Source organism: Callithrix jacchus, chromosome 14 (assembly GCF_049354715.1).
Source record: "Callithrix jacchus isolate 240 chromosome 14, calJac240_pri, whole genome shotgun sequence".
NCBI lineage: Eukaryota > Metazoa > Chordata > Mammalia > Primates > Cebidae > Callithrix > Callithrix jacchus.
Genome location: NC_133515.1, coordinates 42391313 through 42418266, shown reverse-complemented (window position 1 = coordinate 42418266; position 26954 = coordinate 42391313). Strand labels below are relative to the sequence as shown.

Below are 26954 nucleotides of genomic sequence, written 5' to 3'. Positions count from 1 at the left end.
TATAGACATACTAAGGAATGAAATAAATGAGGCAATATGACATAAAACAAAATGGAAAATATGATTATTTTCTTCAGTGTACAAAAGTCATGGAAGTTTCTGGACTATCTAGCTACATACAAAGTACTGAATTATCTGTTCTGTTAATACCAAATAAGGGTGTGTCATTGTTTCCCACAGAAATCAAAAAAGCCACACAAATCTCTTTGTTCCTATCACTCAACTGGCCTATTCCCTGTTCTCCACTAAATCAACTCTTCATTTTGCCTGGCCCTTGCACCCAAGCATGGCCGACAGGGAATTCTAAAGCCCCAAGATTCCACAGTGGCTGTTTGCAATGGAGAGGAGGCTATAAGTAACTGCCACACTGGATCCTCTCACGTCAGAAGAAAGAAAGTACCCTGAATGCCTCTCACGTATAAAAGAGAAGGATGGCAGGATGTCTGTGTGGCCCAAAGGTAGCAAACTATGGGCAACAGAATTGTAAACAAAGGCTAGAAGAGGGAAGGTCTACAGTCAGCCCTGTCTTCTACCTCCCTGGTGTTTGCTTCTCATGAGCAGAGTTTGTTTTCCAAACGTCACGACACGGAAAAGAAGACCCCTGTTCTGGAAGTTGACAGGAAGTTATACCCACGACTGTAAAAATGCAAGATCAAGGCTTGGCCCAGAAACAATGCCTAAAATCAAGTAGAAAAAAGAAGAGCAGAAGAGAGATCCAAGTCCAACCTGGCCCACCCTGGGCCAGCCCAAGGAATGTAGGATTCAAGGAGAAGAAATTAAAAGAGAGGAGCTTTGGACCACATCATTTCCTACCAGGGGCAGTCAATGAAGTTAGCTCTTCAGTCAAGGTACAAAAGAAGGCTCTTTAATCTCTTCATCTGGCCCTTAAAAGCAGCAGTAAATTCTTTAATCAGATTCACTGAAATGCTTTTAGAACAACTGTAACTGCTCAGCTGAGATGTCCCTTTCCTTTCTCTGCAGGGTACTTTGTACGTACTATACAATTATCAATGTACAGTATTATGTACTATGAAATATGACATATAAAATACAAATACTAGTCAATAATATAAGTGAACATGTATAAGAAACACCGAGATGATCTTGCAGGATGTCACCTCCCTGGAACTCAGCCACTTGGTACTGTTTCAGCTTTCCTACCACCTCTGCCAGCCAATCCCATCTTCCTGAGAATCTGGCCTCCCTATTGGCTATTGCACACCTTTAAACTGCCTGCTCTGTGACATCATTCTCTCACCAAGCCTATTGCCAGCTGGTAGAATCTTGGGGTAGCCTATAAATTTGTATCATCGCAGGTGGCCAGTGACCAGTGTGACCGGTGGCCTCCATACTGGACACATTCACTCCTTGGCTTCAGCCACCCAGACATCCACTAGGATCGTCTCTTCATCCCTTGAATCTACAGTTGATGTTTCTTCTTCTCTGACCATGTCAGGTAAAGAGAGAACCTTTCTTGACAGTTTTTCATTTGACTTCTTTCCCCCAACTTTAGATTTCTTTACCCCTATAGTCCCAAACAGCTTGGAATAACAGGGAACGTATTCAAGTAGAAATCTAGAGACCTCATTTCAGTTTTGGCTTTGACAGTTACTAGCTGTGTGACTTTACAGGACTCTTTTGTTCTCTCACAAAATCTATTCCCTCATCTGTTACATTAGGATAATAGATTGGTTATTCACTCTTGCCCCTTTCTTTTCTAATGCTGAGTCTAACAGGGCACACGTACAGAAAATGAAATCAGACACTTTTTGAGGGTGTTTGTTTCAATAGAAACAGAAAGAAAACCTAAGTGGCATAGAAAACTAGCAACATATTCTGTGGCGGTTCATGTGTAATAGTCTCCCTCCACTAATATTTCAACTTCACTATTTTAAATTTAGTGATGTTTTACATATTCAGCCAGGCACGGTGGCTCACACCTGTAATCTCAGTGCTTTGGGAGGCTGAGATGGGAATATCACTTGACCCTAGGAGTTCGAGACCAGTCTGGGCAACATTGCAAGACCCCATATCTACAAATTTAAAAAAAATTGGCCAGGTGTGGGGCATGCCAGGTACTCAGAAGGCTGAGGTGGGCAGATGAGTTGACTGTTTGAGGCCAGGAGGTTCAGACTGCAGGTGTGAACATTGCTCCATGTCCCCACCACTGGACTTCTGCCTGTGTGATGAGGCCAGACCCTGTCTCAATCAAATAAACAAACAAACAAACATAATATTCATGCTCTGGAGATTCCTTTCTGAACAAAATGGAAAGAGAAAATGAAGAGTACTGGGTTATAAGGAGGCAGATATTCTATGGTAAGGAATTTGGGATTTAAAATGAAAGCAGAAAGACCGGGTCCCCTACACTTACCCTTGGGAGTGCTCTGGAGAATTACACAATGATTTCAAAAGAAAAAAGTGTATTTTAAATTTTGGAAGAAAAGCGCAAAGGCAACAGAGTGAAATCTATTCAGAATAGGGCAAAATGAAGTTGGTTTTAGCAAAGGCTTAGATCAATAACCTAGGAAGGAAACAGGATAGAATAGAGCATCCCTAGATAAAGCAGCTTATCAGAAGGCACATTCAGTTGTTTTTTTCTGTTGCCCTTTTGAACATAGATGACACTTGACAGTTTAAACATTTTAGAAATGTGTTTGAGAAATGACGCTTCCAGGCCGAGCATGGTGGCTCACCTCGTAATCACAGTACTTTGGGAGGCCGAGGCAGGCAGATCACTTGACGGCAGGAGTTCGAGGCCAGCCTGGCAAACATGGTGAAACCCTGTCTCTATTAAAAATATAAAAAATTATCCAGTTGCAGTCGTGGGCACCTATACTCCCAGCTACTCGGGAGGCTGAGGCATGAGAATTGCTGGAACCCAGGAGGCAGAGGTTGCAGTTAGCTGAGGTCAAGTCACTGCACTCCAGCCTTCATGACAGAATGAGACTCTGTCAAAAAAGAAACACACACACACACACACACACACACACAACCATTTCCTCTGAAACTATTAGGTAGTATTTTGACTTAGGATAAAAAGCCAAGCTTGAAGAGGGCAAAGAACGACCGTTCTGATTTACCAATGGCCTGGCTTAAAGGTAAACACTAGGCAATGTCACATGATCTGTAGAAGCAAAATGTGACAGTAAGGATTATAAAAGTAATAGCTGTACTATATTCTCGTAGGCCACAATTGCCATATTAAAAGTTCTATTTCTCCTGGTTTCTGGTCTACGCTCAGAGAAGAGTCCTGTCAAAGAAGTCATGGTAATGATATTAACCTAATGGTAAATCCTAAACAGGTCAATCTGACCTCTCTCAGCCCATCTTAGAACTTCTCTAAGGACGTCCCAGTTCTAAAATGCTCCAATTCTAGGAAATAGGAGTCAGCACTCACCCAGATTCAAGGGAAAGACAGGGAAGGGAGAAGGTTGCTTCTAGCCTAGGAAATAACATACGAACCCAGACCTCTTGGGTCTTCTGCACATCTGTGCCAAAACTGGACACAAAGACAGTTCATCAGAAGAGGACCAAACTGCTTCAGCACTCATGGCCATCGTAAAGTGTTTGGCTTTTGGTATCTCAGTGAGTATCGGTATTAGAGGCTTCCTGATGGCAACAACCTTAAGATGATGCTGTTCTTCAGATAAGGTGACATTTTCTCAATCTCACCAGTTTGTTCATCTCTCTTCTTTCCTACAGAACATTTCAAAATACCTCTTTACTTGGAACTGCAAATTCTCTGCAGCTCTCTCTTCCTGTGGTGAGCAATAAGGCTTCCCTAACAGGAAACATCTCCAGCTTCTCCAGAGCCTCTGCTCCAGCTGTTAGCTCAGCATGGCTACTGCCATCAGCCTCTGGCACCTCTTTCCAGCCACTCACGGGCACTGTCTACCTTTACCAACATTCTAGGACAGCTATGTTGTCTGGGGTTAGTGGCCAGAGCCATAGCTCTACTTCAGCTGCCTCTTACCCAGGCATTTTTGAGTGGGACATTACAGCAAAGACAGCAAAGAAGTCACCCTCACTCAGGGACTTCAATGTGACTGTCACTAACCAGAACACAGCTGTCTCTTCCATGTCTATGACAGCCCGGCATAATAAAACTTCACATGCCAATATTATAGTCCCTCTGTATCCAACACTATCTACCAGTCTTGTTCAGGGGACATAATCTAAAATCACTAATCAGCAGGGCCATAGCCTGTCACTTCCCTACCAGAAAGGAAGGCAGGTCTATTACTATAATCCTGGCACACTGGGGCCTCAACTATCTGGAGAACTTGGCCCTGGGCTGCAATCCTATGGCTCTGCATCATACCCAGGAAATAGGGCCTCTGCCCATCAACCAGAAATGGTGATGGTGCTACAGGAGGTTCAGCCCACAAAAGTTCTACCACCAGTCTCCACTTCCGGGATGCATTACTCTGTGTCTGCTCAACCCAGCACAGAAACCAGTTTTCAAGGTGAGTACAAACAGCAAGAAAGGAGAACAATAAATACAGCACTGAAAGGGAGGGTCAAATCTATAGCTGAGTGGTAAGTCCACGGGCAGGTAGAATTTAAGTCCTGGGACTTCAACCACTATTCTTGGGCATTGCTCTCCATTTTCAGAGTCTACCTAAGAACACCTTCTAAGTGGGAAAGTGGAACACTGTAATGGTCATATATGCCACATTTAAGAGAGTCAAAAGAGATACCACACTTTTTAGCGCACTGGCTGATCCGTTCTCCTGCACCAGACGCTGTAACTTCCTTCCTGAATCTATTACTTCAGCCTCCTTGGAAGGCACTTCAGAAGTCTTATCTTGGCAGTGACCTTCTGATTTTCCTTAACTTACAGTAGGATTTAAGACCTTTTGCTCAGAGATTCTCCCCAAAACAAACAGGCTCAGAGTCTGTGCTTGCTTATGTATTTCAAGAGGGAGGGCTCCACTCTCTCCCCTAGTCCATGGTGTAAAGGGTTACCCTATATGAGAATGTGAGGCTTTATAAATCATCTCCTATTTAAAAATCACTTTGACTTTTTATTTGGCTTACAACAACCCTATGAAATTCAAAGAAAGCCAAGAAACAATCACATAAAATGATAAGCAGTAAGAGAACAGTCACTGCCTATCCCCTAATGCACAGTCTTGTCCATGACCCTGAACAAGAGCCAACAGAAATTCTTGCCCATGTTAGAAAGGTATGTAATTGCTGTATTTGTATGTAGGGGGACATCTCACTTACCAGGGATTGACTTCCTCCTTGATTCCTTTGTAGTGATGGAAACTTCCCTGGGGATGGATACTTCCCTGGGATTGCAATCTGCAAGCCAGACATTGTGTCTGGCACAAACTCCAGAATTCTCCAAGTCCTGCAGTACCCGAAATACCCAGATACTTGAGAGTAATCCATCACCTGAGCTTGGGGACATTTCAACGATAGCTCAAGTCCAGAGTCCAACCAGTCTCTTGACAGTGTCTCCAGCTCCAAGCCAGGACAAAACCAAGACTAAGGATTTGGATGAGATTAAAACCAAGATTTCAAAGCCTCTAGATGCCTACTGGTTCCCAACAGAAAATCAAGATCCTCCACTTCTTCCTCTAGAAATCCCTGATATTCACCAGCTTCTATGCTGCATTGATCCTCTTGGCCTAGGGGAGCAGCCTGGTTCTGAAAATGCCAATCTGGGAAAGAACAGCCTGAGTCTTCAGGGCCAAGGGATACTTGAAAATGGGACTGAGTCTAGCAGTGACCCTGCAGACGTCACTACATTGGTGGAGGATACTCACCTCCCCTCCATCTTCAGTTCCTTACAAGATCTTGACCAACCCAAAAGTCCCTCTGCAAAGAAAGCCAAAGATCCCAGCACCATCAAGGTAAATCAGGTGCAGAAAAAGTCAAGTTCCATTAAGGGCCACTCTGATCAAGTCAGGAAGAACAAGCATAAAGCTGCCGAGCCTATCCAGGGTGCTCCCAAGGCCAAAATCCAGCCAAAGAATCCAGAGAGCCTATTAGAGGGAGAAGTGGATGTTTGCAGGGCTACCGCCAGTTACAGCGCTTCTGTGAGCAAGGGTAAGCGTTCTAGCAACAAACGTCACAAAGCCACATCCAGCAGAGGCAGCACAACTAAGAGGCACGGGCAGGAGAAGACCAAAAGGAGCAGAGAGAACAGCGCCAAGAAATCTGAAGTCAGTAAGCAGTCAGGGACCAAAGTCAACGTAGAAGAGAAGCAAGCCATTCCCAATAGGAAGCGGAAGAAAAATCAACCTGAGCTTAGCCAAGAGACCTTCAAAAAGCCACGAAGCTCCCTAGGCATGCACATGCTGGAGTCTGTGCAAGTTTTCCATGCACTGGGGAAAAAAACTGACAAGAAAACTGGATTCTCTTCCTCCCGGACTCCGGGAAGCTCAACCAACACCGAGAACTCCCAGCCATTCTCAGCTTTCCAACCATGGCTGGATACCCGACATGAGAGGAAAGGCCCAGAGAAAACTCAACTCAAGGCCCAGAAACTGGATGATAATGCTGAAAAAGAGTGTCCATCTCCATCCCTGTATGAGTTGCCACCACCTGGGAAGGTCAAGTTGGTACCGTTGCCCTTTCTGACCCCGGACAAACCTCAAGCTCAACCTGTTTCTTGGCGGCCGCACCCTCCGGCCTCACGTAGGCCTGTGGTGGCTTGCTCTGCTCCACCTGTTTCTACTAACTCAGCTCAGTCAACTGCAGTCGATCCGTCACAACCGGCTCCTACCAACACATCTTTGACAGGTCCTGCCAGACCAGCTCAGCCAATTTCAACCAATGCAACCAAACCCGGTTCAGCCAATCCTAAACAGCCTCCTATTGCCTCTCATTCTGCTGCTTCTAGGCCAGCACCCTACAAAACATCATCTTGCTCTTCTCTCCAGCGGGAGCCTGTTTCCACTGCTGTGACCAATCTCCAGTCACTGCCCAAGCCTCAAAATCCATTTCTAATCCAAGACTTCAGCTCACAACCCAGGCCGTGGAAGACACCCGACATTTCTGGGCCAGTAGTGTCAACGCCCATCACAAAAGAGCAGAGGCCAGAACGTGAGGCCATGAAGAGGAAGACTCAGCAAGAGCGTGAGAATGCTGCCAAATACACCTGTCTGGGAAAACCACAGTTCTTCACCTAACAGGAAAAAGATACGGCAATTTCTCAATACTACAGCTCCAGAATCTAAGAGCTGCTGAGACTGTTGGCTTTACTTTGGATACCAGCTGGTTTTCCAAATAAATAGATACTAATTTATTCATTCTGATAATATATTTTTAAAACTTAATAAAGAAATCTAAAACAATTAATAGATAAGTAATAAAGAGGCTTTTGAGTTTTGAGATGCTGTTGACTGTGGGTTTTCTTTGGTGGGGTGGGGATCAAAGGCTGCCTTGGAAGGAATTAGGGCTGGGAGCGGTGGCTCATGCCTGCAATCCCAGCACTTTGGGAGGCCAAGGTGGGTGGATCACCTGAGGTCAGGAGTTGGAGACCAGCCTGGCCAATATGGTAAAACCCATCTCTACTAAAAATACAAAAAAGTAGCTGGGTGTGGTGGCGGGTTCCTGTAGGCCCAGCTACTGGGGAGGCTGAGGCAGGAGAATTGCTTGAACCCTGGAGGCATAGTTTGCAGTGAGCTGAGATCACACCACTGCACCCCAGCCTGAACAACAGAGTGCAACTCCATCTCAAAAAAACAAAAACAAGGAACTAAAACTTGGATGAGAGAATGTACAGCAGAATTGAGGAGAGAGGAAGGCATGTGGTCCAGAACTAAGAAGGTCAAAAGGGGAGAGATTTCATGGGCTTATACAAAGAATCAGAAATGGGGGAAATGGCAGAAGTAAGATGCAGAATCTGAGGTTAGGACTAAAAGAATAAAATTTGGATGAAGTTGAAGATGGCAGAAGATAAGGCTGGGTGGACCACAGCAATGTAGAAAATCTCCCATGGATGATGGCCTTATGTCTCATGGCCTATCAGATAGGTGTTTTAGAAAATAAGATTCAGGATTCATCTCCAACAGGTTTGGGTTACCTTATACATATATAACTGCAGTACAAAACAGGGGAATCTACCACCAGGGAAATGGCAAGGACTCACAGTTCTAGGTGCAGCTGATAACCTGCACCCAGCCAAGTGAACTGCAGCAGCTTGAATCTGACCCAGAAAAGACCCTGGAGTACAGATCACCATTGACTCAACACCTATGCACGGGCCAGTGAGATGCACTACTTCAGTTCACCTTCACAACCACACACAAGACCAGTAACACTGTGCCACGTTCCTAGTGAGGTTCAGCAATGGGCTCGGGTCACACTGCATGCAAGGGGGTAAGGCCTGTGGGTCTCCGAAGTCCTCAGCGTTTGCGAGGGCCTGCAGGCAGCCAAGCTGGCTTTCAGACCACGGCATCCAGAAGTTACAGGCAGACGAACTGAAGCTTCCGGAGGTATTTAAATATTAAGAGGCCCGCCAGATCCTCCTCCTCCATCCATTCCAGCATATGCAACCTTCTCGGCCAACACCATTAACTGAAGTACACGAGAAAAAAACGGCTGGGAACCTCCATTTTCACCGGATGTGGTGGGCGCGCATGCGCCCTGGGTCGCCCTCCAAAAGCTGCAAGACGCAGGCGCTCAATGTGCTGAGATGCTCCTTAGCGGGACGGGACCCCGCCTCTAGGCACCGCGATAACTAGAAAGGGTTGGGGGCGGTAGGAGAAGGCAGGAGAGGAACGGGTGGGGGAAGGGAAGATGAGGCCAGTGGACGGTCACCGTGAGAAAAATCAGGACTTTAGTTTTTTAAAAATTAGTTTGTGATATATAATTCACCTAATATAAAATTCACTGTTTGCTGGGCGCGGTGGTTCACGCCTGTAATCCCAGCACTTTGGGAGGCCGAGGCGGGTGGATCAGGAGGTCAAGAGATTGAGACCATCCTGGTCAACATGGTGAAACCCCGTCTCTACTAAAAATACAAAAAAATTAGCTGGGCATGGTGGCGCGTGCCTGTAATCCCAGCTACTCAGGAGGCTGAGGCAGGAGAATTGCCTGAACCCAGGAGGCGGAGGTTGCAGTGAGTCGAGATCGCACCATTGCACTCCAGCCTGGGTAACAAGAGCGAAACTCCGTCTCAAAAAAAAAAAAAAAAAAAAAAAGCCGGGCGTGGTGGCGGATGCGTGTACAGATACTCCGGAGGCTGAGGCAGGAGAATGGCTTCAACCCGCCTGGCCGAGGTTGCGGTGAGCCGAGATGGCGCCACCGCACTCCAGCCTGGGTAACAAGAGCAAAACTCAGTCTCAAAATTAAAAAAAAAAAACCACACAGAAAATTGTACAGTTCAGGGGCATTTAGTATGTCACAAGGTTGTACAATCACTACAACTATCTGAGCCATTACATTTTCATCATCCCCTGCAAATAAAAAAAAAAAATTCCTCTACCCATTAGCAGTCTACTCCTCATTCCCTCTTCCGTCTGGCCCCAGGCAACCACCAATCTCTGGATTTACCTTTTCTGAACGTTTCATATAAATGGAATCATACAATATGTGACTTTTGGTATCTGGGTTCTTTCATTCAGTACTGTTTTATTTTATTTTCTATTTTTGCTTTTTTACACTTTTCTCAATTTTAATGTTTACCAAGCATTATTTTGACCAGGTACCCAGGTTTGAGTTATGCACATTGAGAGCATCCATTATATAACCACACTTGCAGTTATTAAGGATTTAACCATTTTCTAATATTGGCCTATTTTCTACACTGCTTTTTCACATATATGCCCACAAACACATGGAATGTCTCTTACATTTACAGGTTTGTGAGCGTTTCTGGAACTGCAGTAAGTGTGAAGATCAATTTCCAGGCTGGCATTGCATGCATCCAAATATTAATGCACAGACACACAGAATTACAGCAACAAAAGAGCATATTCAAACCCTAGCATGCCCCATTCCCCTGGTTATTGCTTGCTTTGCTTAGTCATTTAGTACTACGTTTTAAAGGTTTATCTATGCTGTAGTGTGTGTCTGAACTTTATTGCTTTTCATGTGGCATAGTATTCTCATTGTATGACTACACCACATTGGCTTATCCATTCATCCGTTACTAGACATTTGGGTGTTTCCACTAGCAATCTATATTTATTGAGAGTTTATTCTGTGCCAGGCAGCACCTGGCTAAGTTATTCACCCATTTCACAGATAAGGAGGCAGAGAGTCCTAAGAATTTATCCAAGATTAAGGGCTAGCTAGCAAGTGCTAGCAATAGCTGGGATTTGAACTCAGGCATTTTAGACTTCAAAGGTAATAGATTCACATGACAGAACACTGGAAAGACATAAAGTGGTGAGAATGGAAATTCCCCCTTTCCCCAAGTTTCCCAGTCACCACCTATCCCCTCCCTTAGAGGCATCTACTTTTGCCACTTTAAGAATTCTTCCAGAGAATTTATTTATTTATTTTTACCCCAACATATATGAATTACAGTTTACTGAATAATTTACCCCATTGGTTTGAAATGTCACTTTTATGTATACCACATTTCTCTCCGTGTTTCCATTACTCTTTTCGGAACCATCCTGACTTTTTTGCCTATCTTTTATATTTGCCATTTCTCTAGAATCCTTTTTATTAACTTCTTTTTTATTTTTAAAACTTTCTTCTTTTTAAAACGGTTTTTTATATTATGTTCATTCATTCTTTTTTTTTCCTTTGAGTCTCCTGCTTCCCAGGCCGGATTTGCACTGGTGCAACCTCAGCTCACAGCAAACTCCACCTCCTGGGTTCAAGTGATTCTTGTGCCTCAGCCTCCTGAGTAGCTGGGATTACAGGTGCACATCAGCACGCCTGTCTAATTTTTGTATTTTTAGTAGAGACAGGGTTTCACCGTGTTGGCCAAGCTGGTCTTGAACTCCTGGTCTCAACTGATCCACCTGTCTCGGCCTCCCCAAGTGCTAAGATTACAGGTGTGAGCCACCATGCCCAGCCTGTTCATTTTTGTGTTCTTTTTAGTTTAGTCTTCATTTCTGAAGCTTTTTTGTTCCCTCCAAATTCCTGGTTTAATAAGGACTTATTTTGAGGAAAAAAGATTCCAAACATCAGGCTGTTCACAAAAATAACCCACAGTATCCACTTTAGAAAACAAATCTTAAGACTATAACACTATCCCAGATACTCAACTAAATGACATTGCCTCTGCAGTTAGGGAAGCAACAACTGAACTTATGTATGAATGAAAAGAACTGTACTCCCTGCATAACAAGAGATTATTTTGGAGACAGTTGATTAAAACCATACATCCTTTGAATTGTTAAGTCATAAAGAGGTATCAAAATTGACCAGATGTGGTGGCTCATGCCTGTAATCCCAGGATTTTGGGAAGCCGAGGCAGGCTGATCACAAGGGCAAGAGATGGAGACCATCCTTGTCAACATGGTGAAAGCCCATCTGTATTAAAAATACAAAAAATTAGCTGGGTATGATGGTGCATGCCTGTAGTCCCAGCAACTCGGGAGGCTGAGGCAGGAGAAACACTTGAACCCAGGAGGCGGAAGTTGCAGTGAGCTAAGATGCACTCCAGCCTGGCGAAAGGACAGAGGGAAACTCTTTAATAAGAGGAGTAGTGTATTCAGAAGTTTGTTGAACAGTCTGATTTATAGTAAAAGATTTTCTGTGACCTGGGTTGTGAAGAGTTCTATTAATGCCAGGCCATAGCCTTACATTTCCTCATGTTAGCACACCAGAGACCTGATGACCTGATTTTCTTTGGAATAGTTTTTCATAAAAGTTTGTTAATGTATCCAGTCATTTCTTTGTAAGGGCAAGACTTAACAAGGTAATACAGAAGTGCTAGAGATAGGTAACAGCTCTCAAACTCAATAAGCTTCTGTAGGTGATTTGCATAATGTGCCCGTTGTAGGAAAAGATTGGTTTCAGCAGACACTACAAACCATGTATTATTGTGGTGCTTAGCAGGAATCACATAATTAAATGACAGAAGGCGTTACTTGTCTCCGGATATTTTCTTAAAAAGCAGCTTCAGGTTTTTAGTTGGTTCACATATCCATTCAGGTCTGTTAATTAACCTGATAGGTTGGGCTGAGGAGGGGTGATTTTTATCCAGGTATAATGCACCCATGGTTCAGCTCCCACCTAATAGATGAATTTTAAATAATGTCTAATAGCTCCTTCCCTTTCTAAGATTTTATAGCCTGATCTTAGCCTCACGGTGGGTAAGAAAAGGTCTCTCACATATAATTTCTAAAGGGCTCAACTGGATCCTGTTTCAGGGAATGACCCAAATCCTCAGCAGGAGAGAAGGTAGTACTTTGTCCCAAGTTAGATTAATTTTCTGGCACATTTTAGCAGCAGTTGTTCTTTTTTTGAGACAAGAGTCTTGTTCTGTCACCCAGTCTGGAGTGCAGTAGCATGATCCCTGCTTACTGCAATCTCCACCTCCCACGTTCAAGTGATTCTTATGCCTCAGCCTCCCAAGCAGCTGAGACCACAGGCACACGCCTCCACGCCCAGTTACTTTTTCTGGTATTTTCAGTAGCGATGGGGTTTTGCCATGTTGGCCAGGCTGGCCTCAAACTCCTGGCCTCAAATAATCTGCCCGCCTTGGCCTCCCAAAGTGCTGGGATTACAAGCATGAGCCACCACACCTAGTCTAGTAGTTCTTTAAATAGTTTGATTCAGTGTTTTAGTCTTTCCAGTGGGCTGTGGCTGTGCTGCATGAGGTTTCCATTCAGTGTCTAGGACTTGAGACACTTCCTGTACTACCTTAGAGACGAACACCACAGCATTGTCACTCTGACTCATCAAAGGGAGTTCATACTGGGGAATTATCTCTTTAGTAAGGTGTGGGTCACTTTGGCTGCCCTTTCTGTTTGGATAGGGTATACCTCTACCCATCCTGTAAATGTGTCTACAAAAAAACGAAAAGATGGTTTTTGTACAAAAAGATGCCTGGTAGCCTCCAGGTGCCCGTGGCATTATGGTGAAATTAACTTGCCAATTCTTGCATGGAGAGTCCCCTCGATGTTTTACCCCCAAAAGGGGCAAGGTCCAGTTTTAGTGCACGAAGCATGCATTGATGGATCACATTTTGGATGACCCGTTGCACGTCTCAGCCAATCAAGTACTCATGTAGGCATAGAAGGGTTGCATCTCTTCCATAATAGATGCTTGGATGGAACTGGCTCACTATATCTTTAAGGAGGGCACTGCAAACCCATATGATGTATTCTGGATTACATTTCCAGGGCTGGGAATGTAAATCCCCATTCCTTGGCTCACTTTAAATCTCCTTTGGCAAGGTTGGAACTTGGTCAGATCGACATGAGGTATTAGTGTGGCTAAGAACGCCTCCAAGTCCAATGTTTCTATGGCTTTCTTGGCTGGCAGGTTGGCAGGTTGATTTCCTTTGACTATTTGGGAGTCTCCATTTTGATGGCTGGGACAATGGATGATAGCCACTGTTAGAGTGGCATTTACAGATTCTTTTTTTAAATTTCAGATGGATTCTTGCTGTCACCCAGGCTAGAGTGCAGTGGTGGAATCTTGGCTCACTGCAATCTCTGCCTTCTGGGTTCAAGCAATTCTCCTGCTTCAGCCTGCTGAGTTGCTGGGACGACAGTCCCATGCCATCACGCCTGGCTAATTTTTGTATTTTTAAAGTAGACACAAGGCTTCACCATGCTGGCCAGGCTGATCTCGATCTCCTGACTTCAGGTGATAGTGATCAGTCTGCCTTGGCCTCCCAAAGTGCTGGGATCACAGGCGTGAGCCACGCACCTGGCCAGTAAAAGTGGGTGCTTTTTAATTCTTAATGCTAAATACTTAGTGAGCTTTTTCCAATCTCGCAGCTTATGTGCTTCAGTTCTGGGATATTTTGATTTTATCACATTTTCTTTGAGGGGGTTGTTTTATCAGTTGAATGTGGGATTTTCTGAAATGTACCTCTAAGTATTTTTTTCTCTTGTTTTCCATTTTTAACCTTTTGCCTTTTTATAAAAATTAGGAGGATTTTCTCAGCTTTATTTTCTACTTTTCTGTTGGCTATCTAAATTTTCTGCTATATATTTTTATTTGCCCTAAGATTTTGATTTCCGAGAGCTAGCTCATTTTTTTTTCTAGAAAAAATGCTATTAAAAAAGTGAATTCATTATCTTTATCTCCCTAATGTCAATTACTTTTAAATTTCCCTGAATCGACTGTTTTCTTTTTCTTTCTTCTCCTTCTCCTGTGTGTTTATACCTCTGTCTCTGCTCTTGGGCGTGTTCTTGCAATACCTGATGACCAAGTTTACCACTCATCTGTCCACACTTAACACTGAGGCACTAAAAGCTGATAATGGACACTCTAGTCTTGTCATAGTGGAGTTGTAATAGGTGGTTAGTCAGCTTGGTTTTTGTTTACTTTCCTCTTGCTGCACATATTTAAGTTTTATTTTTCTCCATTCCGATGGTTACCATCGTGGTAGTTTTAATTTTTGTCCACCACAAAAACTTCTACTACGGAACGGAGGCACTTTCTAGAATCCTGTCTGAACCTCCTTTCCAATGTAATGCTAGAAACTGCCCCAGAATTACATTCTGAAAACAAGCTGATTTGTGTTTTTTTCTCTTGGAAATCTTGAAGAGCTTCTAGTCTTTAGAACCCATTTTCAGCTTCTTGTCAAGGCTTTCTGTGATCTGACTCCAAACTGACTTTACAAAGCCCTGTACTGTATTCCACTCCGTATCTCAGGATGCCAGCCATTTCCTGAGTGCACTGTATTATACGCACTATGGCACCGTGTCCTTTGTCTTTTGGGTTGTTCTCTTGGCTGTAATTTCTCTCCTGTGGTCTCTGTGAGCCCATCATTCACATTCTTAAGCCTATCTCCTCAGTAAAGCCTTCTCTCCCATCCTACATTATCACGAACACCCTGCCCTTCCAGATGGATGATTCCTCTCTCAGCAAGGTACCTTGTGTCATTATTTAGCATTTGTTTCATTTATATCTCAACCTTTATGAAACACCAATTCTGGAGCACTGTCTCAGATTCCACCAATCCCATCAACCCCTCGAGCTTCTGCTGGCAGGTGAGGTGATGATCCAGAAGTATGGAGGACTTGCTCCCTCTGGAGGGCCTTGATCAGCGAAATGCAGAGGACAGGAGGGAGGCTGGTAGGCAAACACCCCTCCAGTCTCCCCACTGTGGACTCCTCTCAGCCATGGTTTTGCCTTGCATGTCTTTCAGAGGAGATGTACAGGTTGTTTGGAAAATGTGGTTGCCTAAGTAGACGCACTTGCCAAACAACCCATGTGTCTCCAGGCTCACTGTGAAGGCTGTGGTGAGATAATGCATCACATCACATTGCTATGCATCGTTCCTTGCTTCACTTATCTTTTTCCTCACCCACACCTCTCTGTTCTTACATATCCATACAAAATACCAGTGCTTTAATCCTTGCCTTGGGCTCTGCTTTCTAGAGGACCTAGGCTAAGACACCCAAATATTTGTTTAAAAATCTGGCAGTCATAAGCTTTTAATTGTTCAGCCATGTGTACGACAGCTGGAAGTACCAGATCACCCACTGGTTTGACATTGAAGTCCTATGAATACTTACACCTTTTAGGAATATAGAAATGTCAGTTACATCCAGCATAACAATTGATCAAGAATTACAAGTTTCATTTTCGAGGTTATTTTCACAAAACATGGGAGTCGTGTTTGGAGTCTGGGTATCTTACCTGACCTATTTGTTCAGATAACACTTCCAAGGTTAGATTCATTTTAACACATGGTTATAGTTATGCATATTTATGCAAGTCTACATATTGCAAAGAAGAATAAAGATGATATCCCTTTGAAAGCTCTCATTTAATACCTTGTCAAATTAGATACTTTGAACGAATTTTATGATACATAACCCTTACAAGCCATAAGGGATCATTTTTATCTGAGATGGCTTAAATAAATAGTAAAATTCACCTTTTATTATACAGTCTATGAGTCTGACAAATGCATAGTTTTTTTTTTTAGATGAAATCTCACTCTGTTTCCCAGGCTGGAGTGCTGTGGCACCCAGGCTGGAGTGCAATAGCACAATCTCGGCTCATTACAACCTCTGCCTCCCAGGTTCAAGCAATTCTTTTGCCTCAGCCTCCCAAATAGCTGAGACTACAGGCATGCGCCACCATGCCCGGGTAATTTTTGTATTTTTAGTAGAGACGGGGTTTCCCCATATTGGCCAGGCTGGTCTCGAATTCCATGCTTCGTGATCCACCCGCCTCAGCCTCCCAAAGTGGGAATTTCAGGCATGAGCGACCTCACCCAGCCAATAAATGCACAGTTTATAACCATCACCGCCACTACCACAATCAAAAGATACAATAGTTCAACCACCCCCTAAAATTCCCTCATGGCATTTTGTAGCAATCCATTCCCACCAACCCCAGACTTTGGCAAATGCTGACCTATTTTCTGCCCCTGTAGTTTTGCCTTTTCTAGAATGTTGTATAAGTGGAATAATAGAGCATGTAGCCTTTCAAGTGTGGCTTCTTTCATTTAGCATAATGCTTTGAGATTCCTCCTTGTCACTGAGTGGACCAACAGTTCATTCCCTTTTGTTGCTGAGTATGCTGTGGGTATACCACAATTTGTTTTCCATCTACCAGGTGAAGGATATTTGGGTTATTTACCAATATTTGAATTTTGAACAAAGCTGCCGTAAACATTTGCATACAGTTTTTGGAGTGAATTCTTTTTATTTCCTTGTGCTGGGAATGCTGTTGTGGGGTAAGTGTATATTTAATTTTATAAGGAACTGGCAAACTTTTGCAAAATGTCTGTACTACATATACCGGTTTCAAAAATGAAACTTGTAATTCTTAATCAATTGTTACATTGGATATAACTGACATTTCTATATTTTTAAAAGGTAGAAGTATTCGTAGGACTTCAATGTCAAATCAGCGGGAAATCTGGTACTTCCAGCTGTCATACACATGGCTGAACAATCAAAAGCTTATGACTGCCAGATTTTTAAACATGCATCCTCTGGAATAATGTATGAGAGCCCCAGTTGCTCACATCATCACCAGTACTTGGTGTTGTCAGGTTTTTTTTTTAATTTTAGCTGTTCCAATATAAAAATGTAGTGTCTTGTGTTTCTTAAACAGCCTTAGAGAGATAATTGATATGCAATATGCTGTGTATTTTTATAAGTATACAGTTAGATTCATTTGACATATACACATCCATGCAGCCTGGCTGATGAATATATCTGATAAAGGGACACTGCAAACCCAAATGTCCTGGGCTAAATGGCACAGTTAGGAATGGAGCCAAGGTCTCTGATCCCCACCAGAGGCCAATGGCTCTATAGTTCTGCTGAAATAAAATGGGGCCAAATGCAGTGGCTCATACCTATAATCCCAGTACTTTGTGGTGCCAAAGTAGGAGAATCCCTTGAGCCCAGCAGTCAGAGACCAGTGAAAGCAACAAAGTGGGACCTTGTCTCTACAAAAAATTTAAAAGTTAACCAGGTGTGGTGGTGGGATTCTGCAGTCCCAGCTGTGTGGGAGGCTGAGGCTGGAGGATTGTCTGAACCTGGGAGGTTGAGGCTGTACTCCAACCTGGGCAATGGAAAGAGAACCTGTCTCAAAAAAAAAAAAGAGAGAGAGATAAAATGGAGAAAGGTGAAAAATTCTGACTGCTTTGGAGTTCTTGGATACTGAAGGCCACATGACAGTATTTCCAGGTTCCTTTAGGGGAAAAAGTAAGCTGGTGACACCAGGAAGTTTATAGATGGACTCGGTGACCCATAGTGCTTATCTGCTTGTGATGTGGCTCTTTGGGCCATTTCAGGTTATCAGTCACCATGGTTTCCACCACTGAGTGCTTTATAGGCATTGACATTTTGGTTGCTTGTGGCACAGAACATCACTGGCACTAAAGGAACTATGACCCCTAACAGCTAAGGATTTGAGCCATAACCGTGGGGCAATAGCCCTATACCTATCACCATATCTTGCCACATTTTTACTGATTCATAGGCCATTGCCAACAGCATAACCATCTGGTCAGGGAAATGGCAACAGTGATTGGATTATTAAAAGGTCCCATGTGTGAGGACAAGGACTATGGCAACAGCTTGCTGTTGGAAGGGACTCTATATGCCACTCATGTGGATGCTCTGACTACCACAGCTGCCCTTGGGAGGACTTATGTCATGTTTTTGGATACCTCATGGGATTTCACTCTGACCAGGGAAAATCCTTCCTGCCCAAGCAACATGACAGTGGACACACTATCATGCAATACAATGGGTTTTCCATGCACTCTGTCATCCACAGGAGCAATTGAATGAGGGAACAGCCGACTCACAAAGCAACTGAATAAAGGACATCAGGACAGTCTGCTAGTGGGGTGGTACCTCGATCTGACTAGGGCAGCGTGGATACTAACCACTGTACTCCAAGGGAAACACAGCACTGCACACATCTTGAGAAACACCGAACTTGGTGTGGATGGAGGTGGACCAGGTAACTGCCTGATTAGTCTGCATCTGTGAAATTCCAATATCAGGGTTCCCAATCATTCTTTTTTTTTTTTTTATTTATAGTGCACATCCTGTAGGTGGTTTGTGGTTCAGACTGCCAGAACACCCCAAACAGGGCCCCCTGACTCTAATCTAGAAGTGATACTTCCTCCAGATACTTCTCTTCTGTGAAATTCATAGGGATAAAGGACAGGAACAAGAAGTACCAGTGTGTTAGGATTAGCAGCACCAGGAACAACTGATCTTTCCACACAGGTGAGTAACCTTATCAGACATGTCCAGTTTGTACGAGACAAACCTCCCTTCCTGGACTGAAGGACTAAAGCCAAAAGGCCTGGGTCATGCGGCAAGGGGAATGGGTAGTCTCGAGACTGCAGCAGTCAGACTGGGACACTGCACTCAGGCCAGCCTCTATGGGACAGCTGAGGATGCAGGGAATACCCGAGGATGCAGGAAGTCTAAGGTGTGGGGCACTAACCTGTCAGTCTGCTTTTTCCACAGGATGTGAAAGTAGAGGCCTGGAAGCATAATGCCTTTGTTGGGCTCTCCCAAGCTGTGACCACCAAAGGAAAGTACTGGATCTGCCATCCCAGACCCCATTCTGTCACAGACTACAGCAACCTTCTCGTCCTGCCAGTAGTAAACTCTACCAGTATTATAGTGGTGCAGTGAGTATCAACAGAGCCTCAGCCGTGGCTTTCTCGTTTAAACTCAGGAGTTTGAGCACAAGAAACTACTGGTAGATGATGAAATAGAGTCAGAGCAAATCACATGGTTTCCTACCTGGACAAGAAAAGAAACCTTGACATCATTACTGCAATCAATGTCAGTTGCCCACAGGACAAGCAAGCCTGCAAATCTCCAGGAGCCCTTTTTAATCCAATTCAAACTGGATGCAGCTGGGGAAGCTTTAATAATTAAAACCCTCAGCAAAATCGGCATGTAAGGGACATAACTTAATATAATAAAAGTCATCTGTGACAAACCTACAGCCAACATAATACTGAACAGGGAAAAGTTTAAATTTTTCCCTCTAAAAACTACAACAAGACAAGGATGCCCACTCTCACCACTTCTATTCAACACAGTACTAGAAGTCCTAGCCAAAGCAATCAGATGAGAGAAAGAAATAAAGGGTATCGGAACTGTTAATGCTCATGATATGATCATATAACTAGAAAACCCTAAACACTCCTCCAAAATGATCCTATAACTGGTAATTGAATTCAGCAAAGTTTCAGGATACAAAATTAATGCACAAAAATCAGTAGCTCTTCTATATACCAACATCAACCAAGCTGTTAATCAAATCAAGAACTCAACCCCTTTTACAACAATTGACACACGCATACACACACACACACAAAAAAAATTAAAAAAATAACCTAACCAGGGAGCTGATGGACCTCTAGAAGGAAAACTGCAAAACACTGCTGAAAGAAATCATAGACGACACAAACAAATGAAAACACATCCCATGCTCATGGATGGGTAGAATCAATATTGTGAATATGACCATACTGTTAAAAGTAATCTACAATTTCAATGCAATTTCCATCAAAATACCACCATGATTCTTCACAGAACTAGAAAAAACAACCCTAAAATTCATAGGGATTCAAAAGAGAGCCTGCATAGGCTAAATGTTAGTTTTTAAAAAGACTAGTGGGTTAAACTCTAGAAAAGTTAATTAAGTACAAAAAAGATACAATTTACCAATATTAAAAATGATACAGGCAAAATCACTGCTGATCTTAAGGATATTATAAATTTACCCCAATTAATACAAAACAAATGGAAAATCTTAATAGTTTTATATTTAATTAAAATAATTGAATCTATAATTAAAAACCTCCTCATACATAAATCTTCAAATTAAATAATCTTGACTGGCAAATTGTCTCAATCATTTAAGAAAGAAAGAATATCAATTTTATACATATGCTCCAAAGAATTAACAAAGAAGAAACATTTATCAAGCAATTCTATGAAGTAAGCAAAACCACGATAATTAAAAGCTTGCAGGGACATTAAAGGAAGAAAGAAGTGCAGACAGTATCTTTTATCAGCACAGATGCAAGGCATAAGAGGAAAGTTGGCAAATAAAAATATTTATATAACAATCTATTCATCGTGACAAACTGGATTGAATCTGGAACTATAAAGGTTATTTAACATTTCAAAAACAGCCTATGTAGTTTTCCAAATTTATAAAAAAAGAAAAACTTTATATACTTCAATGGATGCAGGCTAAGCTTTTGTAAAATTTAACACCTATTTATATAAAAAGCAAAACTCTCTCAGCAAGCCAAAAAAAAGGAACATTTTTAAGCTGAAGAAGTTATGTAACAATAACCGAATTGTTGCAGCAAATAACATTTACAGAAAAAGTGATAACTTTCCTCTGAAACTTAGAATAAGGTAAAAAAAAATTCCTGTGTCACTATTTCTAGTTATATTTTACTGAAATTTCTACCAAAGCAATAATGAAAGAAAAAATAAAACATACAAGAAAATATACAGGGAAAATATACAAGTTCTCTGTATAAAATAATTTTTATACAGGGAAAATAAAATTGAAGAAACTGCAGAAGTATCTACAAGGAAACTATAAAAATTGAGTTAGGAAGGTTGCAAGATTTAAGGCCAATTTACAATAAAAAGAGAAATTATTTCCGGATAGCACCAACAAGCTATTAGAATATGAAATTATAAATATGATACCATTTGCAACAGCATCAAAAATCTTCAAAATGAAAAGGTAAATATAATAAAAGATGTAAAATACCTCAACACCAGAACCTCTGTCACTGTTGAGAAAATTTGAAGATGGTTTCAGCAAATGGAAGTTTGTAACATGTTTATGGATTGAAGAATTCAATATTGTAAAGAAGATATATAAATTCATCAAAATTCCAATGAATATTTCTGCAAGTTTTATTAGTAATTGGGAAGTTGCTAATCAAGTAGATGTGGGAATGCACTGGGTCTAAAATAGCCAAGACATATTTGAAAAATAACAATACTGGAGAACAACAATACAAAACATCATGAATTTGTATAAAGCCACAATATTTAAGACAGTAAAGTATAGGTTAAGGACAAACAGATTTATAAAGGCAACAGAGTAGAGTCCATAAATAGGACTACACATACACTCAAAGTTATGACAAAGTTGGCATTGCAATACCATAGGGAAATAATAAGCTTCCTAATCAATAGGGTTGAGTTAATTGAATTTATGTACAAAAAATTATTTGGACCCGTATCTCATCCCATACACAAAAATTAATTATACATTTGAACATAGGTCTGAGTTTAGCTAACTAGACCATGAAGTTCATTTAAGATGACAGAGGATAATTCATTCATAAGCTTGAGAATGGCAGATATTTTTAAAAATAGAATCTCTAAAAGCACTAACCTTAAGTGATTTAAAAATGAAGAAAAATGAAGGAAATAGAGAATCCCATTAAAATACTACAGTAATAATTTTTGCAAGCAAAATTCAATAGTGGATACTAAAATGACAAGTGAAAGCACAGAATATTGCATCATCCTCAAGTAAAATAGCAACTTACAGTGGAGAGACCTGTCAGTTATCCCTTAAACCAGTAATTCAGATTAACATCAGTAATAACGCATATTAATGTTTTTAACCCCTAATATAACTCACTGAAAAGGAAATATCACTTCTGTGGTCTTTTCAAGAAAAATGTATAACACAATTTTATCATTACAAAACATCAAACTGATAACAAACTGAAATTGGGGGACATTACACAAAGTAATTTACCAATTTTTCAAGTGTCAAAGTCATAAAAGGGAAAACCGAGAAGCTGTCACAGGTAGAAGGAGACTAAAGAGACTTAAAGGTAAATGCAATGTGAAATACTGAATTGAATCCTGAAACAGAAGAAAGATTTTAATAGGAAAAATTGTAAAATTTGGAGAAAGTCTAGTTTACTTATTAGTTTCAGAATAATGTTAATTTTTTAGATTTGGTGTATTTTCATGGTTATATGTTAACATTAGAAACACTATTACAAGTTAATGGAAATGGGAAATTTTCTGAAGTATTTTTGTGACTTCTTTATATGTCTAAATTCCCACAAAGTAAAAAGTTTTAAAATATTTTAATTTGGATGCCATTTACAAAAAAACTGGAGGAACAAGTTTTAGTGATATATTGTACTGCATGGTGACCACAGTTGATAACTACATATTGTGTATTTCAAAAACGCTAAAATAATAGATTTTTAACCTTCTAACTACTAAAAAAGATAAATGAGTGAGGTGATGGATATGTTAGTTGCTCAGTTGAATCTTTCTGTAATTATAAATAGATCACAACATCATGTCATACCACATAAAGATATACTATTATTCCTCAATTTAAAATAAGTTTAAAAATAAAAATGAAGATAACACTGAAAGAATGAAAGGAAAAGATAATATATATAAAATTTATATATGAGACAAGGGAGTCAATAACATGTTTAAAAACCCAATAAATCAATAAAATACTTTTAAAAATCCAATATAAAATATGGAAAAGGCTCAAACAGTCATTTAACAAAATAGTGTACTTAGATGGCCAATGCATATACAGTCAGCCTTAGGTGTCTGCAGGGCCAGCAATGTTAGCTCCTCTATATTTAGTATTCTTGGAGGTAAGGGTTGTTATCCTGAAATCCAATTTCTGCTGATATTGAGGGGTGATTATATTACTAACTGTTCAACAACATTGAAAAACTAGATAATGCAAATTAAAACCATCATGATCCATCACTATATACCTAACGTAAAGGCTATGATTTAAACAAAAAACAAATAAAATTAATAATATCAAGTGATGTCAAGGAAATGTAGCAACTAAAATATGCACTGTTGGTGGCAATGTAAATTGATTCAACCACTTTGGAAAATTATTTGGCCAATTCCATTAAAGCTTAATATGCTCCTGACTTATAGACAATCAATTCTACATCTAAGCAAATCAATGTCCATTAATAATAACACAATGAAAACTGTATTATGAATGGATGTCCTATATGCAACGCAGTAAGACAAAGGACAAGAGCAAAACTATTGTTACAGGCAACAGCAATATGCCAAATCTTATAAACGTAATGTAAAGCAGAATGATTTAGAATTACAAAGTAATTCTATTAAATAAATATAAGAATAAACAAAATTCTTTTGTGGTGACAGATTCTGCATAGCAGTTGCTTTTAATGAAGAAGGATGTGATAAAAAGAGGAGGAAACACACGTCTTGTAAAATAGAAAGCATTTCACTTCTTCATCTGGATAGTGGTGACACAGATGTGTATACTTTGTAAAAATTAAGAAATACCCATATGATGGCTATTTGTAAAAACATTAATTAAACTGTTTAACACTTTTAAATATCGTAAGTGTTCCCACCATTTTTTTTTTTTTTTGAGACGGAGTTTCGCTCTTGTTACCTAGGCTGGAGTACAATGGCGTGATCTCGGCTCACCGCAACCTCCGCCTCCTGGGTTCAGGCAATTCTCCTGCCTCAGCCTCCTGAGTAGCTGGGATTACAGGCACGCGCCACCGTGCCCAGCTAATTTTTTGTATTTTTAGTAGAGACGGGGTTTCACCATGTTGACCAGGATGGTCTCGATCTCTTGACCTCGCGATTCACCCGCCTCGGCCTCCCAAAGTGCTGGGATTACAGGCGTGAGCCACCGCGCCCGGGCCCCACCACATTTTTTAGGCAAACCTGTATTATGTGATCACTAAAAATCATATTGGCAAAAATATATAATGTATTAGATTTAAACTTTTAATCTTTAGGGAAATGATCATAATATATATCCAATTATGTATACCAAATGGGAGAAAAATTACTAAAAAGACAGATAGGCCTGTAATCTCAGCACTTTGGGAGGCCGAGGCGGGTGGATCATGAGGTCAAGAAATTGAGACCATCCTGGTCAACATGGTGAAACCCCGTCTCTACTAAAAAAAAAATACAAAAAATTAGCTGGGCACGTGTGCCTGTAATCCCAGCTACTCAGGAGGCTGAGGCAGAATTGCCTGAACCCAGGAGGCGGAGGTTGCTGTGAGCCGAGATCGCGCCATTGCACTCCAGCCTGGGTAACAAGAGCAAAACTCCGTCTCAAAAAAAAAAAGACAGATATCAAACTCAAATGTATTCTCTACAACGAGTATGTATTTCTTTTAAATTAGGGGAATACTTTCACAGTATAAACCAATTGCATTTAACTCCATTTATTATTTGACCAGCTTAACTGAAGGTGCAACGGCACAAAAGAAAATTTAAATTGTCTATTTCCAAATTGGTTTACTCCACATGGTACTTTATTTTGCTGCTGCTGTTTGTTTTGTTCTGTTTTTTCATTTTTTTTTTTTTTGGTGTGTGTGTGTGTGTGTGTGTGTGTGTGTGTATGTGTGTGTGTATGCACGCACACTTTTGGTAAGAACTGAATATTTTCCTTTTTCTTGTATCCATCTACATTTTAAGAAAAACAGTGAAAGAATAAGTATACTGAGGCCCTGCTAGTTAAGGGTTTCAGTGCTCTGCTTCATTGCATGAAAGTCTTCACTATTTTTATTCACATATATATTAGTTCAGTCATGATTTTGTTTCTTTACTTTGGATTTTTTAGGAAAATTCTTTATAATTAGGCTTACATGATATACAGATTTCCATTTTCCAGAAAGTAAATCAGAAGATAGTGACTGATAATTGGCACCCCTGTGTAACCTCATACCCTATCAAATTAAACCAAATTTGGCAGGTGATGGGGTGTGGTTACCAAAGACCTCGATGTTTGCAGTTACGTAGTTTGTCAGGATGGCTTTAATGGCCTTTGATTGCCTAAAACTATGGTTAGCATTACATTTTTGTTTCTTTTCTAATTTCAAAACAAAACAATATTGTCTCTGCAGGGTATAAACTTTAGTTACTTTAATTTTAACAATAACACATTTTATTTATTTGCCCACAGAAAAGTCTCAAATTTTCAATTCATTTTTGTTTTTATCTAGTCACTCTAATTCTAACTCTAAGACTTTGGGTGGCTTTTCGCAAAGCAATGCTTATCAAGTTGTCACTGAATTCTACAATATACTGCCATGTGCTATAAAATGTTCTCCGGAAAGAACAATTCTGATGCATTAGCTAACGAAAACCTTTGTTACCTCACAAAAGAGAATTTGACAGTTCTTCACTGGTACTTCATGTCTAAGATGAAATTGCAAATAAGAAAAAGCAACGTTTTGAAGTAGGGGTGCACATGCACATTACTTACTAATACTTTTTTGAAACCTCTAATCTGTCAAAAGTAAAAAGTTAGAATATATTTTTCAGTTTAAATATCTAAACTAGAAGTTTTCAATTAACATTACAAGGTTTGAATTTAATTCATTACACACCTACCATAGAAGAAAGATGACTTATATTGTTAAAGAGATTTAGAAATAAGGGCTGAAAATTTATAAATGGAATCATTTTTAAACCTCACCAGAATGTCTCATTCCTTCAGATTTCTAAATCACCAAAATAATATGTCTAATTTTACATTACTAGGAAATAATAAGCATATTTTGTTTAAAAAGCAATGCTCACACAAATGGTGGCTTTATATTATCCTATAAAAACACTTCATAATAAATTAGAGATAATTGAGAAATATTGGTAATGTGGAGTTAAAGAAACTTTGATATAAAAAAAGGCTAAAGAAAACAAAGATGATGGCAACAAACAGAATATAGATATTTGAATATTTACCACTTCAAGACAAATGTAGCTACATTGACAACATTTAGTTCATTTTAATATTCCCTTTAACTACAGTCGTCTTAAAAATCACTTCTCCCTAAACTGGGAACCACATCAGGTAATGAGCTATCATAAATGGGGACAAAGACTTCAGACTGGCAGTCTTTGTGGTCTTTATGACACAGCCTGAGTGATAAGACTCTTATTTGTTATTTTCTTGCATAACTACTTCATTCTATCATCATAAATATTGAGTATAATATTTTCATTATTCCCTCAATTAAAGATATTGGCTAAAGATTATATAAAAACAGTAAGTCTTTGATTTGCTTTTTATCTGGATCAGGGAAAAATTATATTACCTGTGAAAATTTATGGAAAGAATAAAGACTTCTTAAATGTCTTAATAATTTAGAATCGGCTGGCCGCAGTGGCTCAAGCCTGTAATCCCAGCACTTTGGGAGGCCGAGGCGGGTGGATCACAAGGTCAAGAGATCAAGACCCTCCTCGTCAACATGGTCAAACCCCGTCTCTACTAAAAATACAAAAAATTAGCTGGGCACGGTGGCACGTGCCTGTAATCCCAGCTACTCAGGAGGCTGAGGCAGGAGAATTGCC

General features: G+C 40.6%; 2 protein-coding genes across 16 annotated transcripts in view; one reads left to right on the top strand and one right to left on the bottom strand.

Moving 5' to 3' along the window:
• The window catches only part of LOC118147286 (uncharacterized), a 42297-nt gene extending 33710 nt beyond the window's left edge, over window positions 1-8587 (bottom strand). For 4 of the 12 annotated variants that reach the window (XR_013526500.1, XR_013526496.1, XR_013526501.1 and 1 more), the window contains exons 1-2: window positions 5236-8587; window positions 814-2790 (exon numbers count right to left, since the gene is read on the bottom strand). The gene's annotated coding sequence lies outside the window, so the exon portion shown is untranslated. Of the gene's footprint in view, window positions 1-813; window positions 2791-5235 lie in introns of those variants that run through there. The other 8 variants (XR_013526494.1, XR_013526498.1, XR_013526497.1 and 5 more) reach the window with 3 other exon arrangements.
• LOC100394609 (uncharacterized protein C2orf78-like) lies at window positions 1292-7275 on the top strand. 4 transcript variants are annotated; one of them, XM_078349100.1, is made up of 3 exons: window positions 1292-1456; window positions 3706-4469; window positions 5269-7168. In XM_078349100.1, the coding sequence occupies exons 2-3, from the start codon at window positions 4358-4360 to the stop codon at window positions 7146-7148; spliced, it is 1992 nt and encodes a 663-aa protein (XP_078205226.1). In that variant the 5' UTR covers window positions 1292-1456; window positions 3706-4357; the 3' UTR covers window positions 7149-7168. The 4 variants fall into 4 exon arrangements, with proteins under 4 accessions (XP_078205226.1, XP_054100807.2, XP_035128202.3 ...); XM_054244832.2 differs by lacking the exon at window positions 3706-4469 and having other exon boundaries at window positions 5269-7275; XM_035272311.3 differs by having other exon boundaries at window positions 3706-7275.
• Window positions 8588-26954: the final 18367 nt, after the last annotated feature.

Bases quoted from the DNA above. Each gene is read 5' to 3' on its own strand.
- LOC100394609 (XM_035272311.3), top strand. From the start codon at position 5,145: ATGACCCTGAACAAGAGCCAACAGAAATTCTTGCCCATGTTAGAAAGG.